Genomic DNA, 22,686 nt, shown 5'->3' with positions numbered 1-22,686 from the left:
AAATCAGTAATCATGACGTTACTGATAAATCAGACAGGGAATCCCATTTATGAGGTAATGGATGCAATAAGACAAATAGGGGAGCTAGGGGAATGGGATGCCCCAGTAAAGCCTGATAAAGGCAGCGGGCCGCCCCCTCCTAGAGCCAATGCTCCTCCCCGACTGTCAAGGAAAGAGATGTTCACAGAACTCCTCAAAGCAGGGGTAAAGAAGGAACAAATAGATGGGATAGAAACTAAGGAAATGTGGAAGTTATATCAACAGCATGTGGGCAAAAGGATAAATGTGCAAAAGGGAACCTCATAACAGGTACCGCAGTCGCCCCTTCTGCCCCCACGCTAGATGATATACAAAGGCCTACCACAGGGGAAAGCAAAGAGACCAAGGAGATACTGCAGCTGATATGTGATCAGTTGGAAAGTATAAAAAAGGATAGTAAAGAAGCAGCAACTAAGACCCGGTTATATCCTAGATTGCCTTTGCCTCTGGGATATGGTTACCAGGGAGGGATGAGAGAGAATCAGGTCCCCATGGCCCCGGCTAACACCCCAGAGGCCCAAGGACCTGAGTTGGATGTGCTATCTGTGGGTGATCTGGAAGAATTCTTCCAGAACCCATAGGAATCAGGTCAAACTCCCAGTATCAGGGCCGCCTATTTTGATCATCGCCCCCATGTGGAACTAGAGATCCACTGGAGCAAAAATAATGTACAATGTGAGCGGGCTTTGATTGATACGGGAGCGGAGGCCACACTGATACAGGGAAATCCGCGGGCATTCAAGGGGGAAAAGACAATAATTACTGGGCTTGGAGGGAAAACTATAGAGGCAACAAAAGCATGGGTAGATTTAAAGATAGGGCATCTTCCTAAACGGCGATGTTCTGTTTTAATCGTACCCATCCCAGAGTACATAATTGGCATTGATGTGCTAAAGGGAGAAACATTGCGGTTAGAGGATGGAATGTACAGCTTTGGGGTAAGGCCTTATGTGTCCATCAAAACCGTTACTGTAGGAAAATTGTTGATGCCCCCCATACAGGTCCCAGTGGCCTTGAAGAGGGTATACATTCGACAATACCGAATACCGGGAGGGCATAAAGAGATAGGTGACACCATCAAAGATCTAATAGCTGCAGGGGTGGTGAGACCTATCACCACATCTTGGAATAATCCCGTTTGGCCGGTCAAGAAAAGTGATGGGACCTGGCGTATGACTGTGGATTATAGGGAGTTAAATAGTAATACTCCCCCATTAACGGCAGCAGTACCAGATATGGTTACGCTGATAGAAAATATACAGCGTCACCCTGGAAATATGTATGCGGTCATTGACCTGGCAAATGCCTTCTATACAATACCTATAGAGGAGCAGTGCCAAGAGCAATTCGCATACACCTGGCAGGGACGGCAATTCACGTTCACGCGCCTCCCAATGGGCTATGTCCATAGCCCCACGATCTGCCACAGGATTGTGGCAGAACACATGGAGGAAATTACTCTGCCCCCCAACGTGCAGGTCACACATTATATAGATGATATAATGATACAGGGACCTGATGAGCAAGTAGTGCAACAAGTGTTAGAACAGGTGATAACCCACTTAAAGAAGAAGGGGTGGGAAATCAACCCTGACAAAATACAAGGGCCAGGAACCTCAGTACGATTCCTGGCTATACAGTGGACAAATGGCCGTAGGGAAATAACCCCTAAAGCCAAGCAGAAAATAGTGGAATTCAAATCCCCTAAAACCAAAAAGGAAGCCCAGCGCTTCATTGGGTTATTTGGCTTTTGGCGGCAGCATATACCCCACCTGAGCCAAATACTAGCCCCCATCTACAAGGTTACCAGGAAAAAGTATAGCTTTGAGTGGGGGTCTAAGGAGGAGTTGGCTTTTGAAACTGCAAAACAGGCCATCCAAATGGCGATGGATCTGTGGCCAGTAAAGGAAGGGCCAATAGATTTAAATGTGTCTGTCCACAAAGAACATGCCAATTGGAGCCTTTGGCAGAAACAAGGGAGAGGGAAAGTCCCCCTTGGTTTCTGGACTAGGAAATTGCCTGAGGCAGGTGACCGATACACACCCTTTGAGCGCCAGTTATGTGCTTGCTACTGGGCTTTAGTGGAAACAGAGGAGCTAACGTTAGGGCATGATGTATTCTTGAGGCCTGAGATCCCCATAATGAACTGGGTAATGGGCAGTCCTAAGACCCATAAGATTGGACATGCTCAGGAATCAAGCATCATAAAATGGAAATGGTATATACAGAACAGTGCAAAGACAGGTCCCAAAGGGGTTGCCACACTGCATGAGAAGGTCGCTGAGCAACCCCTCCAGGGGACAGCCCCCATTCAGGAGACACTAACAGAGGAGTCTCTAGTAAAATGGGGTGTGCCATATGATCAACTGTCAGCAGAACAGCAAGCCCATGCTTGGTTCACTGACGGATCAGCAAAATATGTGGGTTCACAGAGGAGTTGGAAAGCAGTAGCCTACAATCCTGTGACCAAACAGATGCTGGTGTCTACAGGGAAAAATGAAAGTAGCCAATATGCCGAGTTAGTTGCTGTCCATCAGGCTATAGCCTGTGAACAGGGCGAATGCCACGTATACACCGACTCATGGTCAGTGGCAAATGGGCTGGCCACCTGGCTCCCCACCTGGGAACGGAAAGACTACCAGATATACTCAAAGGAGGTGTGGGGGAAGCAGATATGGCAGGAACTCAGCAGATTGGTTAGGGAAAAGACAGTGACTATTTACCATGTAGATGCCCATACAAATCAGGATTCACTAGAACGGCTATTCAATTCCATTGCAGATGAGGCAGCCAAAGTCTCCACTGTGGAAAGTGAGGATGTGGATGAGGAGGCTGACAATAAGGGTGTGGCCCAGTGGGCCCACCAGAAAAGTGGACACCTTGGAGAGAGAGCGACTCATAGGTGGGCATTGCAAAGGGGGATCAAGCTATCTATGGAAGTAATAAAAACAGAGATAGCAAATTGTCCTGTATGTCAGCATGTCAGGAAGCGACAGATTCCTGGCATGGTGCAAGGGCATATCAAAAGAGGCAAGCTGCCGGGCCAGATCTGGCAGATAGATTTCATAGGACCTCTTCCCTCCAGCAAGGGCTGCCAGTACGTGTGCACGGCTGTGGACACATACTCAGGCTACCTCACAGCCCACCCATGTAAGCAAGCAACTCAGATAAACACCATTAAGACCCTAGAATTAATCACAAAATTCTATAGCACTCCATTGCAGATACAGAGTGACAATGGTACTCATTTTACAGGACACATGGTACAGGGATATAGTGCAGAAAGGTACATACAATGGATATACCATATACCCTATTATCCCCAAGCAGCAGGATTAATTGAGCGAATGAATGGTTTGCTAAAGCAGCAGTTAAAGAAGCTAGGGGATGGTACCTTGCAGAAGTGGAGGGACCATCTTGAGGAAGCAATTAAAGTTTTAAATAACCGTCCTATTACAGATAGTGAGACCCCACTGTCTAGGATGATAAGCAGACAGGAGTACACTGAGTGTCGAGATCAACATGCTGTGGTAACGTGTTGGGAAACTAGCCCTGGGGGTTTAGCGCCAGATAAATTGCTCCCTCCTAGTGGCGGGATATACTTGACCATCCAGGACCAGGTAACAATATCCCCTGAGAGCTCCCAAACCATATCAACAGGGATAGGGGTCCAAATACCTGACAAGCATGTGGGTTTCATAGTTCCAATGCCCTCTCTCATAGTCAGAGGTATTAGCATAGTGGAGAAAACGCTAGACCCTGGAAAGACTGAGGAAGTGAAGCTCACCCTCCTCAATAGAGGAAAGGAACAGGGAGACATGTCAGCATTAGAAGTAGTGGCAAAGCTTATAGTTACTCCTACCTGCAACAGTGAGATAGCGGAACAGGAAACTGCAGAAACTAGGGGAAGGGTGGGCATAGGGGCTAAGGTCTGGTTGAAACAAGAAAAGGGCCCCCCCGTGCCTGCAGAGGTGATAGCTAAGGGAGATGACAATGTGGTAATTGTGGTAAAGCAAGGGAGCAATGATTGGCTGCATGTGCCTGCGGGCAAGTGCTATTTACGGAATTAATTTGAAGTATGTTTCCTTCCTAGATTCTTGTTGGCATGGCTGTTATTGTAACCGGTGCTCTGTTGGGACTCCTTTTGGCCGCATGCGTAAGCCAAGCACTGATGAGCCAGAGGATGAAACGTGAGGTGTCCGGTGCCAGCTATCACACCTTCTATGAGGGAAGCATGACCGTTCCGTATTGCACAACATGGGCATCCTGCTCCATCCCATTTACCTTTGATGACGACGTAACCTGTTTGACCAAAAATGAATATGGAAGTTGGATGTTCCTTACCAAGCGGGAAAGGGTGGTATTTGAACTATCAGAAGAAGAGACAATTACCTGTGACATCCCTTCCTTCACTGTACATTGTGTAACTAAAGATTTTTGTTCTGCTGCAGTGACCAGGGAAGACTGTAAGGAGTCTAAGGAGGATGAGAGCTGGACAATTGTTTTACCGGATGAGAACTTAATATTTGAATTGCAAGAAGGGGTTGGGTTGATTTGTGAAAATCCCAGTATGCCTTCCACTTCCCCAAAACTAACAGTGGGGATTCAGGAACGCATTTTAGGTTGTAAAACATCCATTGATACACAGGTTCGTGCTGTAATGTTAAACATATCATACACTGATGGGGAACCAGAGGGACTGACATATGTGTGTAAATATACAGGAAAGAGTCATCTGAACCTCTTTTAATGTATATCAGGAGACCTGTAATGGATGGGAAATTATTAAACAACCGACACAAGGGAAAGAGGGACCATGCACGGCGCCATCTAGGCTCCCTGCATGCCTCCTCATGGGAACTTGATAATACCTTTGTAAAAACTGCCAAAGATGTGTTTAATGTGACAAATTTTCAGGGACCATGTTGGGTATGTGGGTTTGTGCCTCACGGGCAGACTAGGGGTTACCCTTATCTAGGTGTACCTTTAACCATGAGTATGCTTGCTGATATGATTGGGAATAAGACTGTGTGGAATTTTACAGGTCTTAACACACCAGGTAGGGATGACTTGCTGGATAAGTTGCATCTAGCTAATAATGTGACTACAGGTGCTATTATGTTTCAGAATCTAGATGGGGAGATATATAGTACTAATAACCTAACCCAGCTACCTGACATGATAATGTTAATGTATAACATAGGACGGCTAGTTAAAAATAGGACAGGGGTATTCAACATTAAACTGAAATTCTATGACTTCTCATATTTGACATATGCCCATGAGAAATGGAAGACTAAGTTTGGTGAGCCCAGAGACCTTATTAAAGACTGGTACCAGCTTAATAGGGAAACACTAGCAGGTAACACACGGACTAAGGATGGGAGGAAGCGATTGAATAGGATATGTCCTCCTTTTGTTAAACTGCCAGTGGGATATTATTGGTTGTGTGGGAGGTGGGCAGTAAAGGTAATACCTTGCACCCATTATGGCCCATGCTTTTTAGGATATATATTCCCTGCATTTAACATAACCACCACGCTTCCACCACCTATATTGCATAGAACACGAAGATACCTTGACCTGGACAAAATACACAATGGAGTTAAAATTAGTGAAGGTATGCGCCTGCTTGCAACATTTGTCCCTCATTATGGGGCTGCTACAGCCCTCACTAGATTAAATACACTAGCTGATTTAGTGGATGAAGCTTTTAATGTAACTAGAGATGCAATAGAGCTCTTAGCATTAGAACAGGAACAAATTAGGATGGTGGCATTGCAGAATAGAATGGCTCTAGACTATCTCCTAGCTGCAGAAGGAGGAGTTTGCCAAAGAATCCACCAGCAATGCTGTGTGTACATAGAAGACAATACAGGTAAAATCAAACATGACCTACACAGACTAGAAGAAGTGCAAAAGCACATACGTGAGGTGCATGATGATTCATTTAGCAAATGGCTTAAAGACTTTGACTGGACTTTTGGACTGGGGGGATGGCTTGGAAGCTTAGGCAAAACTATAGTTAAATGGCTATTAATAAGTCTGGCTTGCTTGTGTGGGATATTCATTATAGTAAAAATGTTTGGATGTTTCTGTAATACATTAGGTAGGATGTGTTTTAAACCAAAAGACAATATTACTTGAGTGTTTTAATTATTAAGGTATGTGTTTAGAAACAAGCAAGGTGTCACATGACCAAGGGGTGGAATGTAAGGAAAGTGGGTGCAGTAATTGCTCATATGACACTTGCTTAAACTTGTGTTGCTTTTAAGAGAGTGTGAGCATAAGACACTTGCACTAACTGGTGTGACTTTGCCTTTAAGAGAGTGTGCCTTTAACAGAGTAAAAGACATTAATTAACTTCAAGTAGATGACACTGAATTTTGCTAAGTCATGCTACAAGTGGTAAACAACCGATGGATGCTGATGATAAGAAGTCAAAACCCAGACAGAACAAGGGTGTAACCTTGGCAGGGGTCACTTACTGACATTAAGGAACACCTTGGTATAGGGGCTAATGCCATGGTAATATTGTTAATTATTATTAAGTGCAATAGGCTAAGTAATATTAATTGCAATAGGCTAAGTAATAAAGCCATTATTGATGTTTAGCTATTAATTATATCTATGGAAAGATTGTTAAACCTATTATTGATGTATTTGACAAAAGTAACTGCATAAGACCACATAATTAATGTTAGGCAGAAAAACATGTTTGTTTGAAACTAAAGATGACGGCATTGCAGTTTAGGAATACGTCAGAGATAGTACCTGGGTATGCCCTGATAAGCTTGGTTGAGGCTAAAGACAGACTGGCCAGATGTCTTGGGCCAGGGCCAATCTCAGAGGGTGCGGTCTCAGGATCTGTGGAGTTGCGCCAAAACTGTTACACAAGTGAACAGTATAAAGAGGGGTACATCTAGGCAATCTGATCACTGTCTGATTGTCATGTATTGATTGTCATGTCTGATGTCTGATGTCTGAGTCAGTCTGAGAGTCTGAGTATTTGTGGTGTGTGTATTTGAGTGTATTTTTGGGACCCATGGATGGACGCATCCTCGGTGTTGTTTTTTTCCCGCTGATCGCCTGTTTTCTCCTGGTCCAAAGATTGCCCAGATGTCCCCTCCCATTGCGCCCCAGAAGCGGCAGGATAGGATGATGCAAACAGAGATCACGGTGATGTATTAATTTGATTGTTTAAAACTAGCTAGACTTGTTTTAGGGGTAATACAACATAAGATTGTTATCAGTCGTTGCGCTGGCAACTAAATGTAACTGAAAACTGTATAGATAGTTGTATCTAGAATTGTTTATATAAGCATTGCAATTGCATAGAGTGTTATAAGTATGAATAGTGGTTTGTGGTATTTTGTTTCCATGATTATGTTGCAGAATAAACCATTATTGTTATTATAAGATTGTGAAAACCTGTGTAATGTGTCAGTCATTTCCTTGCTGAAAAGTGATATATATGATAACATCATATCCTGACAAAAAGAATCATATAACAGGTATTCATATAGTGTCTAGCCAAATAGAGTTAAAACCAAAAATATGTCTATACAGCCTTTATAATAGAGTCAATTTTATGTTCTCTAAAAATAATAAAAATTACAGACATTAATGTGTAGACTATTTCTAAAAAAATAAAGTATGCCCAGTGGAAAAATAAAAAAAATGTGCAATATTTTGAATTCAAAATATTCTGCACAATTGATAATTAATGTTGTACACACCAAAAATTGACATGACGGCTGTGTTTTAAACGTATATAAAACATTTTTTTAGCAAATGAAAAAAAAAAAAAAAATAGAATAATTATTTGTTTTTTACCTGTACCTCTACCAACACTTGTTTCCGTGGTGCTGGTCCTGATATCTGGAAGTGTATGAGCTGATAACAAGGTATGGCTAGATGTAGATGTGCTGCAAATCAATTGTCCAGTAAGGCTACCACCACTTGTCATCGACGTTCCTGAGGAGGTTGACGGAATGGCTGAAGCATGATCATCAAAACCCCTAGCAGTCACCGATTGTGGTTGTGCTGTTCAAAGATAAATGATAATGAAAGTTATACGTAATTCATGTTTCTATAACTCCAAGAATAATACACTATAAATATAAAATGTTCAATATTTCTATTGGTTATTGAAAGGGACAGTGTAGCACACACAAAATTATCCATGTTGAAGAAATTGAATTTAATAGTAAACAAAGGTTAATATATTTATATTAACCTTTGTTTAATAGTAAAGAAAGGTTAATATGTTTATATTTCATCCCCTTTCAATACACATTTTAGTTAAAGAAATTATAACATTTTAAAGACACTCAAGGGTGTTTGTATTGAAAAGATTTTTAAAATCTTGTTGACACATAATTGAATTTATCACCTTATTATGATTAATTGTAAAAGAAAGAGTCGTCTGCTCATGTGCAAATTAAATGACAAGTTAAAAGACTACTTGTTGATACATAATTGAATTTATTCCCTTATTAGGATAAATTGACAAAGAAAGAGTGCTTTCTTCATGTGCTAATGAAATAACAAGTTAAAAGACAGAATTCTATTCACTATAATTCTTTTGTTTTTTAGAAGCTTATTTAACCTCTGGACTATTCTTTTATGTAAGCCGCCAACGTCTAGACGTTATTTTAATACTAGCATTGTAGACAAACAATGATTAATCCACTGTAAAAACAATCCAATGACAAGATTACAATGCATGTATTAAGTCTATACTATATAGTGTGAGGGTGTATCTGCTTGTGTAAGTGTATGCTATGTAGAGTGTGTGTATCTGTATGTATAAGTGTATGCTATGTAGTGTGTGTATCTACATGTTTAAATGAAATATAAGAATTGTGAGTATATGCATGTATAACTGAATATCTGCATGTATTGTGAATATCTGCATGTATAGTGTGTGTGTATATGCATGTATAAAGTCTACACTATGTAGTGTGAGGGTGTATCTGCATGTGTAAGTGTATGCTATGTAGTGTGTGTGTATCTTCATGTATAAGTGTATACGTAGTGTATGTGTAGCCGTGTGTGCAATGTATACTGTAGCGTGTGTGTATCTGCATTTCTAAGTTTATACTATGCAGTGTGTGTGTATATGCATTTTTATAGATTTATAACAAATATATTATTAAATGTCAAATTAGGATACAAATATAGAGTCACTGTATCTTCAAACGTTAATTTAATACAGAGCTCACATAGCTATACTAGTGGTTTGAGCTTGGTTTGAATTGATGCCTAAGTATTAAAGGGACATTAAACACCAAAATATTTTTTCATGAGTCAGATAGAAAATATAATTTTGAATTGAGTGAGCCAATCAGACGGGGCTTCTATGTGCAACCAGCTAGTAAGCATATCTAGATATGCATTTTAGCAAAGGATAGCAAGAGAATGAAGTAAATTAGATAACAGAAGTTAATTAGAAAGCTATAGAAAAATTTAGCTGGGATAGGCCTATATTTTACATAATCAAATTTATCGCCAATAAAAATGTATTTGACAAAATATTTTTAAATATTAACTATTTGGATAAACCGACTCTACTAGATAATTACAATATGATTATCATTCAATTAAAATACTACTAATTAATTATAGTTATTAGATGTTTTACCTCTTAGGTCGCTATCACAATCATCTGTAATACCGACGATTACTTCTGGGCCTAGACGCTGCACCAGTCTCTGCTCGTAATCGGTCAGATCTGCGACATAAGCTGTTCCACCTCTGGTAACACGGGAAGAATTTTTTTTTGCCAATTTGGCTTTGGCAAATCGTTTAATATCATTGTACCATTTCTTTATCTGGTCAACGTCCTTTTTCCCATGTCCCTGAGCACTGACAGCATCGCTGATCCGAGTCCAGATACTTTCTTTTCGGATACTCGTAGTTTGCTTCACACGACAACCAAATAAATAGTCATACGAGTCTAGAACCATATCGACAAGAACCAGGTTCTGCTGGTGTGAGAAGTGTGGATTCTTCGATTTTCTTGTCTGTGAATCCAATCGAGAAGTAGCCATACTTAATTTATCAATAAAAATAAAAGTCATTAAAGCTTCAGGTTCGGAAATTATGTAGTCTGACAAAATCGATAAATTATACTTTATACAGTGCAGCAAAATGTTCCTGCGACAAATGTGATGTTTCTGACACCTACAGTCACGTGGGACAAACATGACTGACAAGTTGTAAGCAAATAATAGTACATTCGCAACTAGCGAGGCGTCATATGTACGAATCATTCGCCTGTGCTCAATGTGGATTAGACACAAGATTTTTTTGTATGTTTTTTAGTACATATGGCGGGCGGGCAACATCTCGCTAGCTGCGAGTTCGAGCGAGTCGAGCTGACACGTTGTCAGCGAGCAAATTGACGCTTTAGTACATGGAGTCCAGAGTCGCTTACAGAAATTCCAGGAAAAAAACACTCTATCAAGGATCAGTCCAATGTGGACAATGTAAAGTCTGCCAACATATGGTAAAAAAAGCAGAAATGACAGATAGATTTCACAAGAAGTGGTCTATTAATGAGTACATCAACTGCAAGAGTAACAATGTAATTTACTGTATTTCTTGCAGCTGCAACATTTTTTATGTTGGCATGACTACTAGATCCCTTGGTAAAAGAATGACTGAGCAAATGAGTATTATCCGGAATGCCAGGTCAGATATAGAGAAAGATAAGAAACTCCACCTTGGACCTTCATCTGGACCTCTGCCTCCGTGCATTGACTGCTCCGCCTCCGAAGGGATGATGAAGATGGCAGTCCCTTGATGGATGAAGATGGAGCCGCCTGGATGAAAATCGTTCAAGTCGGACTTCTGCAACTGTGAGTACCTAAAGAGGGTCTTCTTTAAGGTCTTTTTGGGTGTTTTTTTTTAGATTAGGGTTTGGGCTTGTCTTAAAAGAGCTGATTTCCCTTTTAAGGGCAAGAAAAAGAACTGAATGCCCTTGTAAGGGCAATGCCCATACAAATGCCCTTTTCAGGGCAATGGGTAGATTAGGTTTTTTTTAGTTAGTTTTTTTTTAATTTTGTGGATTTGGGGGGAGGTTGTAATGTTAGGGGTGTTTTTTTTTTTTTTTTTTTTTTTAAAAAAGAGCTGATTTCTTTAGGGCAATGCCCTACAAAAGGCCCTTTTAAAGGTGATTGGTAGTTTATTATAGATTAGGTTTCTTTTATTTTGGTGTGTTTTTCTTTTAAAATGAGGTATTAGAATAGGAATAATTTTTGTTATTTTAAATAATTTGTTATTGTTGTTATTTTGTGGGGGGGGTTTTCTTTTTGGAGTGTTTTTTTTCAGATTAGGCTTTTTATATTTAATGGGCAGCAAAAGAGCTGAATGCCATTTAAAGGGCAATGCCCATGCAAATGCCCTTTTCAGGGCAATGGGTAGATAAGGTTTAACTTTATTTTTATTTTGTGTATTTTGGGGGTGGGGGTTTGTATACTGTTATGTTTTTTTTTTCTTTTGTAGCAAAATGGCTGTTTTCTTTAGGGCAATGCCCTACAAACGGCCCTTTTAAGGTTCTACAAAAGGCCCTTTTAAGGGCCCTTGGTAGTTTATTATAGATTAAAGGATTACTTTCTGTTATAATTTTTAAGCTAAACAACTAACATATTAAAGTTAATAAACATTAATTAAAACCTACTGACCTATATTTTCTCCAAAACAAAGTTTCATAATGTTCTAAAAGTTATATCTTTTATTCACAGATGATGTCACGTTATCCTGCCCACTATTTTTAGCACTGCATGTTCAAAATACTTAAACCAATAACTTTGTGTTTAAAGCGCCATTTTGAAACCTAGGTATTGTAAACGGATTGGTACAGAGCAAAGGATACCCACTGAGTGGGTTTGGAAAACAATTAAATTTGCAGACAAGATTTCTGATATACGGTAGAGATATGTTAATGAAATGCTATTGATAAAAAGCGTATTTGGGGTAGTTAGCTAGTAACAGGCATAGAGAATATTTACTTACAGTGGCCCTTTAAGGTGTTTTTTTGTTTTGTTTTTGTTTTAAACAGGGTATTAGAATAGGAATCATTTTTAATGTTTTGGATCATTTTGTTTGTTATTTTTTGTAATGTTAGTTTTTTTATTTTTGTAATTTTTGTGTTTTTTATTTTTTGTAATGTTAGATTTTAGTGTAAGGCAGCTTAGGTTTTACTTTTATTTCACAGGTAAGTTTATATTTATTTTAACTAGGTAGTTAGTAAATAGTTACTAACTATTTACTAACTAGTCTACCTAGTTAAAATAAATACAAACTTGCCTGTGAAATAAAAATAAAACCTAAGCTAGCTACAATATAACTATTAGTTATATTGTATTGTAGCTAGCTTAGGTTTTATTTTTATTTCACAGGTAATTTTATTTTTAGTTTTAAATAGGTTTTATTTAGTTAATAATTGTAACTTTAATTTAGGTTTATTTTAATTATGTTAAAGTTAGGGGGTGTTAGGTTTAGGGTTAGTTATATGATTAGGTTTAGGGTTAGGGGTTAATATAGTTTAATTTAGGTTGTTGCGATGTGAGGGGCTGGCAGTTTAGGGGTTAATATGTTTATTTAGTGGTAGTGATGTGGGAGTCTAGAGGTTTAGAGGTTAATAACTTTATTTAGTGGTGGCGATGTCGGGGAGTGGCGGAATAGGGGTTAATATCTTTATTATAGTGTGGGTGATGTTGGGGTGCAGGAGAATTGGGGTTAATAACTTTATTATCGTGGTGGCGATATCGGGACTGGCAGATTAGGGGTTAATAGATTTAGTTCAGTGGTGGCAATATCAGGAGCAGCAGATTAGGGGTTAATAATATTATGTAGGTGTCGGCGATGTAGGGGGCAACAGATTAGGGGTGTTTAGACTTGGGGTTTATGTTACAGTGTTTTTCCATATTCAGAGACAGATTCTATCTACAGATTAGGGGAACCGCTACGGGGGAAGCTTATGTCCCCACATATGCGAACATTTATCTTGGCTGGTGGGAGAGGGAATTTGCATTTAATGACATTATGAGTAAGTACACAGACCATCTTGTATTGTGGTTATGCTACATAGATGAAGTTTTGATAGTCTGGCAAGGTAATAAAGACCTATTTTTGGAGTTTATGGAGATCTTGAACACCAATATTCTGAATTTAAAATTAACTTTTGAATTAAACTTTAACACAATCAATTTTCTCGATCTGAAAATCAGTAGGGATAACTTTGGAAATATACTGTCAGACTTGCATAGAAAAGATACAGCTACTAACCCAGTTCTCATCACTATGTCACTAAAAAAACAATATCAATAGGCGAATTCCTAGGGTTAAAGACGAATTGCTCAGATATCGATGTATACAAATTAAGAGCAAAATAACTGAGAAGGAGATTAAGGGAAAGGGGGTATCCACCAAAGATTATACGAAAAGCCTATAAAATGGCACATCATACTAAAAGAGATAACCTTTTGGTTACCAAATCTAAAAATAATTCAGGTCAGGACTTGGTCCGATTTGTGGGTACCTGTAATAAATGCCACAAAGAAATCATTAATATTCTGAATAAGCATGTGGACATTCTAAAATCAGACAAAGAAATAGCCAACATTATTGGTGACATGATCGCTGTTAGTTGGCGCAGGTCCCAAACTCTTTGAGACAAACTGGTTTGAAACAATCTCTCTAGAAAAAAATATTGTGAGGAAGGATGGTTTAAAGGGCACATGTGGAACATGCTCCTTTTCTAAATACATTACAAATGTGTCAGAGTTTGAGGTACACCCACATTGGAAAAGGTACATAACTGACCTTTTTAAATGCAGGTCAAAGAATGTGATTTACTGCATTGAGTGTTCCTGTTCAAAGAGATATGTGGGTATGTTCTCTTGTGAGAACATCTCTGTAACATAAAAAATGCTGCTAAGGAGCAAGAACAAGGTAATAAATTGACTTCTGGGGCCAGATATTTCCTTAGAAAACATCAGGGAAAATCTGAACTCAGGTGTTGGATTCTACAAAAAGTATTTCTTGGAATCAGGAGGGGTGACCACCAAAGAGAATTGTTTTGGGCTGAAAGCAAGTAGATATTCCAGCTTAATATACTGATCCCAAATGGTTTAAATTAACAAATTGTGTATAGTTCATTTCTTTAAATTGTATGATTCACATCAGACCTGTGTTAAAGACATTTGGGACTAAAAAAGATTGATTTGGAATAAGAAAGTAAAATTAGGGAGATGAGGTCATGTGAGTGGTATCAGATATGGGAGTATGAAGTATAGGCATTGAAGGAGTGAAATATAATTATCTGTCTGATATCACTTAACACTTAACAACTTATATGGAGTTATTAATAAGTTGTTAAGTGCTTTTATAAGATCTAGCTTTACTCTTATATAGGTAGGATAAGTACACAATATACGTATCCCTAATTTATATTGAAGGATGATTAGGAACATCTAAATAATGTCTATTCAAAGGAGTATACATCTGCTGTACAGTAGGAATTGGATGTTACCTTAGTGTTTTAGCTATGTAGTTATTACCAGTGTTATATTAATGAAGGAACTTGGACCCAATAGTACTGTGTGTATATTTAGATCTTTTCAACGTTAAATAAATTATCGTTCAGGAGTAGGAGTGAACAGGAAGGATATTAGGCTGCTTGACCTGGTCCTAATGTACTCTTGGGACAATCTGAAAGGCCCATTATAGATCCCTATTATATATAGAAAAGGGTGTGGGGTATTTTTTTGACATTACAGCTGGGGACCTTAAACATCTGGGTTATTGTGTCCACAGTGGCTGAAAGAGATACAATAATATACTGAGGAGTACAGTGGGCACAAATCCAAAAGAGGGCCTATCATGTTTCCACGGGGTAGGAAAATGTCCCCCTGTTTTGTATGTTAATGGAGAAATTATGCTGTTAGCAAGTTATAGGGAAATCCTTACACCCCGTAGGTAACATAGGAATGACTTTGAACTGAGGCCAGGATTGGTTATGAGGGAACAAGCCTCTATCTGTTGACAATGTAAAGTGTTGTTGTGGGGTGGGAATTAATTAATTAATTGTCCTAACCAATCAGAGTCTGTGTCCGACGTGGGGAGCATTGACATGTCAATGACTAGACTGTGGTGATTGGTTGGGATAGATTGAGCCTCTCCATTCACAACATTAGTAAGTGAGAAGGGGTGGAGACATGCATGAAATTGCATAAACATCAAATTGGCAGTTTGTACACAAAGTATTTTTTAAAAGTTTACATTTGAATCATATTAAAGAGCTAATCTTAGTGATCGTCAATGGTATAAAATGACAGTACTTAATAAGATGGGTCTGCAGAATGAATGAAAAACGTCTATGAGGGGTTTACAATGGAACAGCTTTTGATTGGCCAAATATGGTGACGATCTGTAATTGGATGACAGAGCCTATTTAAACTTGGAGAAACATTGCTACTTTGCCTTTGACAAAGCAGGAGTGTGAAACGTACTTCAGTTGTTTTGGGGCATGGACTGGTCCTGGTTGGGGTCCTTGGGGAATCACTTGAACTGGTAATATTGCTTTGAGTTGTTTTGCATTATCAGACTAGTACAGGAACACTCAGCAATTTTTAAGTAATTGCCCTGGAGTCACACGTGAGTATAGCAGATCGCCATCCTATTATGCTCCTTTGGGAGGCTTAAAAGTCACTGATAGACTGTAGATAGGGTTATTTTTGTTTTGTGTGACTTAGGTCAATGGGAATAGTTACTTTGAACTTGTCTGTTATATGGCCTATGTCTAATAGAATTTTGACTTGCTGATATATGCCTTTAATTTTGATTTGGACCACACATGCCTATGTACATGGTACTTTTTAAATTGTTTGTAATTGTTTTTTATTACTATTATTATTATATTATTTTTATTTCTCTTTTTTACTCTTAATATTTAATACAAGTTAAGTTTTACTTTTTTTCCCTGTCTTTGGGGTTGGGACTCCTCCTTTTTGCACTTTGTGTTTACTATTTATGTGTGCTTAGGGGATGCTCCTTTTCTTTTCTTTTTGTATTGATTAAAGGACCATAATACCCAAATGTTTAAACACTTGAAAGTGATGCAGTATAGCTGTAAAATTCTAAATAGAAAATATCACCTGAACATCTCTATGTAAAAAAGAAAGATATTTTACCTCAAAAGTTTCTCAGTAGCCACATGCCATTGTAAAGTAACAAATTAGTATGTCTGTCCCGGGACAGCAGAAGGAGCAAGCTTACGTGCACACTCATCTTATTTCCCTATTCAGTGTAAGGAAGTTTACAATTAAATCTCATGAGAGTTAAGTCAAATCTCATGAGATCACAGTAAAAGAGTTCATGACCTCAGCACTGTTGATGCTGTTAATTTCTTCATTTTTTTTTTGTACCTGTAGCTGGGCTGCAGCTGAGTATAACTTTTTACACAGAATTTACTCTGCTGAGCTGAGGAGATTGTGAGCTAAAATATCTTTCTTTTTTACATAGAGATGCTCAGGTGATATTTTCCTGTCAGCTTTTTACAGTAATACTGCATCAGTTTCAAGTGATTTAGCATATGAGTATGATGTCCCTTTAATTTATTTATCTGAATTAAACATCACCTGTGTGAAGGGAGTCTATATCCCTTTCATACAGGAAGCTTAGTTAAGATTGACTACTCTATTATTTTGTGTCTTTTGGAAATACTTTGCATTCCTCTTTCTGTTATAAGATTACCTATAAGGAGATATTTGACCAAAATAGGCAAGGCTCTACGGACAATATTACATATTTGTGTATTTTGTTTACTATAGGTAGTAGGAGAATGTACAATTAAATTTAGTTTACATAGGCATTATTTCAAGTGTTACTACTCCGAAACCATATAACCAATTTTATTTTAGCAAGCACACCTCTCCACCCTGTGGAAATTGGAGATGAGTGGCCATGTTTTGGACTTTTGCTGATTCCTATTATTTCTTATGGGAGACACATCACCACTCGTCTGGACAGAGATGGTCAGCTAACTTTCTTTGAATATATTACCAAAAAAAGCAATTTCTCATGGATCTGATCTGATGATGTCTTAGTCATCAGAGCCTAAGTAAACTCCATGCTGCCTGTCTACTAATTGACCACATGGTGCCAACTTGCCCTGCGTGTTAGCAAAAGGGACTCAGTTCCTGATGGAGCCATCCACCACCAGACTGTAATGCTTAGAAGGGTTACTCTGACATCTCCCTTTGAGAATTGGCACCACACACCTTGGGCCTGTTTAGCACCTTCAGATCAGACTGTTGCCTTGTGCATTCTGGCCTCAGAAGAGTATTGGCACCCACACATCCTGGCAGTGATGGATATATATTGGAAAAGAGATTAAACTTCTTGCGCTATAAATCCAACAGCAAGGCCCAGCACCACAGATGGATACTAGTTCCCTACAAACTAGCAAAAAGAATATTGATGTGAAAAAACAAGTACTGTGGGCGCCTTAAAGGGCAGGTCAAAAAAATATATGAGTTGATTATGTCCTAATACATATGAAAAAAATCTTTTAACAAATGATAGGTAAATTGTCAGTCTCTCCACCCTTTATTCAGATAAAAGTCTTAATAAGCTTCATTTTCTACTACAACTATTAGAATTTTATATAACAACTTCTTTCTTTTTGAGGATACCTTCCATGAACAATTACAAGAGACAGCTATGTGTTCCAATGTGGCCCCGAATTATGCCAACATATACATGAATGTTTTGAAGAGAACTTAATTTTTGAACACCCTTTATATTTACAATATGGTGCCACTTGGTTGCGCTATATTGATTACATTTTTGGCATTTGGTTTGGCGACAGTTGAACACTTATAGCGTTTGTTGCAGACCTGATTTAAATGACTCAACATATTCAGTTTACACTTACGTGGAATGAGAACAGACTGGTATTTTTCAGACACCACAGTGTTTAAAAATGGGATTGGTTTGACTATTGACCTTTATAGGAAAGACACAGACAGGACCAACCTTTTACACTATACCAGGGCAGATAATACTTTGCTAATTAAATCATTACCTAGGAGTCCGTTTCTACCAGTTATGTGGATTGTAGCAAATGAGGATACTACCAAATTGAGATTTTTTCAGATGGCACAGAAATTTATTGAAAGGGGCTATCCCATGAGCTTAATTTGTGATGATTTTTGATAAAGTGTTTTTAATTTGTGATTTTTATTTGTGTCACAATACTCTGTTTGAAGCAGAAAAAAAATATCTGCAAATTTTGGCATGTGTTGGAAAAATGTAGTCCAAATATTTCTGAATTTAGGAATATTCCTATGCCAGCTTGTAAACATAGCAATAATTTGTGTGATAAACTGAAAAGCTCAGGTTTAGGTTCCCCTAATTTCTGGAAACAGACTTTGATCACTTGGTCTAATAAAGGCTGTTACATATGCCTTCAATGTTCCTGATGTAATTCAATGATAAAGGGTGCTCAGTTTTTACATCCCTTTACTGGGAAAAAAATTAACATCAAAGGGCATTTTACCTGTCTAACGAAATATGCCATCTATATGATTAAGTGTCCATGTGGGCGGGTCTATGTTGGGGAGACCCACAGGATTGTCTGAGATAGGATAGTTTAACACAAAAGTAATATCAGTTGTAAATTTCTGAAATACTGTTAGTCAGTTATGTTTCCAATTAATTGATCACTTAAGGATGCCTAGGAAGGGGGAAGGGGAAATAGAGAGTTATTATTAAAACAAACAGAAATATTTTCGATTTTCTCACTAGATACCCTATCTCCTAAGGATACAGGAACAAGGAGATTGATTGGTCAGTATTCTATTAAACCAATATAACTTAATGTGAGATTTTGATTTATTTAAGATATATATATATATATATATATATATATATATATATATATATATATATATATATATATATAAACACTGTTGTTGTTTTTTTAAATGATGTATGTGATTCTTGCTACTACAATTGTATTGATCATTACCTGTCTATAAATGTTATTGTAATTTACTAGTGTGACCACTGGTTGTTGTGAGTGCTCAGGTTTGTAGAGCACTAAGGGTTAATTATATGCTATTTAAGGTAGACAGGACATAATGCTTGTATGCATGATTAAGGGGCCCAAAATGTTGCTGTTTTTTTACTTGTCTCTCCAATAAACTTTAAAACTTCCTTGGGGTGCTACTGTTTTGTTTGATTAGGATTATACTTAGGAGTTGGCCAGTGGATCCTTACAGCCTGCACTCCTAATATAAACTCTTCTGTTGGACCAATGCTGCTGTAGTCTGAACAGGGCAGTTCCAAGGGTCTGTCTGAAGCTCTGTCAAATGTCAGTCTTGTGAAATGCGTAAGAATTTTAAACAAACTGGTCTCAATGACTTGTCTCGCCAGCTGTATGCAGGTGAAGTTTGCTCAAAATTCAAAATGCACTTATAATACGTACCAGACAGCTAATATATTGGCAAAATGAATATATAATTTTTGCTTTTGCATGTCAAATTTGAATTGTATTCTAATAAAAAACTATAGAGATGCTCAGCCTCACATGTAAGAATCTGAGATTTCTAATCAGAAATGTAGAACATATTAATTTTTAATAACTTATTTTACTAATGATTATTACAGAAATTATATGCCTTTTCTCAATAGGCATGAAATACGTTCAGCTTTAAAGTCCTTTATACTTATAAAGGAAAAGTGTGTTTTTTCCACATGTTTTAAATGCTACTAAATACAATTGCTTTAAAGTAGTATGATCTGTATAGCATGGCAATCTGACCTAAATCCAGACTGTTTGGAAATTCTGTTACTGCATTCAAATAAGGAATATTATGCTTTACTAAATCAGTTTAATAGTTTTGTAGTTCCAAGTAGGGCTTCCAGATAATTATTTTATTTGTATTATTATTATACATTATTTATGAAGCACCAACATATTCCACAGCGCTGTCCATGTGTACAATTCATTTAAATAAAGCAATATTATACAGTATCTCAGAAAAGTGAGTACACCCCTCACATTTTTGTAAATATTTTATTATATATTTTCATGTGACAACACTGAAGAAATGACACTTTGCTACAATGTAAAGTAGTGAGTGTACAGCCTGTATAACAGTGTACATTTGCTGTCCCTTCAAAATAACTCAACACACAGTCATTAATGTCTAAACCGTTGGCAAAAAAAAGTGAGTACACCCCTAAGTGGAAATGTCCAAATTGGGCCCAAAGTGTCAATATTTTGTGTGGCCACCATTATTTTCCATCACTGCCTTAACCCTCTTGGGCATGGAGTTCACCATAGCTTCACTGGTTGCCACTGGAGTCCTCTTCCACTGCTCCATGACGACATCACGGAGCTGGGGGATGTTAGAGACCTTGCACTCCCCCACCTTCCATTTGAGGTTGCCCCACATATGCTCAAAAGGTTTAGGTCTGGAGACATGCTTAGAAAAGTCTATCACCTTTACCCTCAGCTTCTTTAGCAAGGCAGTGGTCATCTTTGAGGGTCATTATCATGTTGGAATACTGCCCTGCGGCCCAGTCTCCGAAGGGAGGGGATCATGCTCTGCTTCAGTATGTCACAGTACATGTTGGCATTCATGGTTCCCTCAATGAACTGTAGCTCCCCAGTGCCGGCAGCAGTCATACAGGCCCAGAACATGACACTCCCACCACCATGCTTGACTGTAGGCAAGACACACTTGTCTTTGTACTCCTCACCTGGTTGCCACCACACAATCTTGACACCATCTGAACCAAATAAGTTTATCTTGGTCTCATTGGACCACATAACATGGTTCCAGTAATCCATGTCCTTAGTCTGCTTGTCTTCAGCAAACTGTTTGTGGGCTTTCTTCTTCATAATCTTTAGAAGAGGCTTCCTTCTGGGATGACAGCCATGCAGACCAATTTGATGCAGTGTACAGCATATGGTCTAAGCACTGACAGTCTGACCCCACCCCTTCAACCTCTGAAGCAATGCTGGCAGCACTCATATGTCTATATCCCAAAGACAACCTCTGGATATGACGCTGAGCATGTGCATTTAACTTCTTTTGTCGACCATGGCAAAGCCTGTTCTGAGTGGAACCTGTCCTGTGAAACTGCTGTATGGTCTTGCCCACCATGCTGCAGTTCAGTTTCAGGGTCTTGGCAATCTTCTTATAGCCTAGGCCATCTTTATGTAGAGCAACAATTCTTTTTTTTTCAGATCCTCAGAGAGTTCTTTACCATGAGGTGCCATCTTGAACTTTCAGTGACCAGTGTGAGAGTGTGTGAGAGCGATAACACCAAATTTAACACACCTGCTCCCCATTCACACCTGAGACCTTGTAACACTAACGAGTTACATGACAACAGGGAGGGAAAATGGCTATTTGGGCCCAATTTGGGAATTTCCACTTAGGGTATAATCACTTTTGTTGCCAACGGTTTAGACATTAATGGCTTTGTGTTGAGTTATTTTGAAGGGATAGCAAATTTGCACAGGCTCTACACTCACTACATTACATTGTAGCAAAGTATAATTTCTTCAGTGTTGTCACATGAAAAGATATAATAAAATATTTACAAAAATGTGAGGGGTGTACTCACTTTTGCGAGATACTGTAAAACAAGACTAAAGACTAAATTTGACAAACACATACAGGAGGGAGGGTCCTATTCCCGTGGGAACTTGCAATCTAGAAGAGTAGGAGAGAGGGCCCTATTCCTGTGGGAACTTCCAATCTAGAAGAGTTGGAGAGATGACCCTATTCTTGTGGGAACTTACAATCTAGAAGGGTTGGAGGTTCAGAAACAAGAGATGAGGACTGCAAGAGTGAGAATGATGTCAAGTTAGATGAATGGAAATTTTAGGTAAGTAAAATTAATTTATTACTGAGTTGGGTGCTAGGCTTCTCTGAACAAAAAATATCTTCAGTGAGCATTTAAAATAAGAAATATTAGAGGAAAGTCTTACAGCACAAGGAAGAGACAGAGCGCCTTGAGACCCTCACAGTGATTAGTTTGCGCTCTATAAGTACCCAATAGATAGATAGATAGATAGATAGATAGATAGATAGATAGACATCCTGCAGTCTAGCATGGAAAGAGGAATAAAGCCATATGGAGATAAACTATTGTTGCTTCTTTGACATCTACAACGTTTAGTGTTGTACATATGAAATTTGTTTTCTTCATTCCCACATCCAACACTAAGCTATTAGACACCAAAACCAAAAAGTATTAAAGTAAGCTTTTATATTGACAGAAGATTATGTTTTTATTCCTCTGAGAAGCCATAGAAAAAGAATTGTATTTATTACAATTATTAATGACCTTTTACAAAACAACTGTATCCTCTTCAACTGCAATGATTGATGCTGTTGTAACAAATTACTGTACAATATTGATGTGGTGTCCTTTCTTAAATCAGTTATATTTCAGGTCTGCCACTGTGGGATATTGAGACTACACTATGTTTTCCTTTCATTCCTTTTGAAGTAAGATTAGTTATAAAATATTAACTTCATAAAATATATATACTGTATATATATATATATATATATATATATATATATATATATATATATATATATATATATA

General features: G+C 38.2%; 1 protein-coding gene across 1 annotated transcript; it reads left to right on the top strand.

Annotated features, from left to right (window-relative positions):
- Positions 1-962: 962 nt before the first annotated feature.
- On the top strand, positions 963-10,849 carry LOC128661634 (uncharacterized). The gene is made up of 3 exons (XM_053715866.1): positions 963-4,046; positions 4,133-4,284; positions 10,654-10,849. Exons 1-3 carry the CDS (start codon positions 963-965, stop codon positions 10,847-10,849), a joined length of 3,432 nt encoding a protein of 1,143 aa, XP_053571841.1.
- The last annotated feature ends 11,837 nt before the right edge of the window (positions 10,850-22,686 follow it).

The sequence above is a fragment of the Bombina bombina genome, chromosome 5 (assembly GCF_027579735.1).
Source record: "Bombina bombina isolate aBomBom1 chromosome 5, aBomBom1.pri, whole genome shotgun sequence".
Lineage (NCBI taxonomy): Eukaryota > Metazoa > Chordata > Amphibia > Anura > Bombinatoridae > Bombina > Bombina bombina.
Note: the sequence above shows the minus strand (reverse complement) of the source record. Positions and strands in the feature narration are given on the sequence as shown.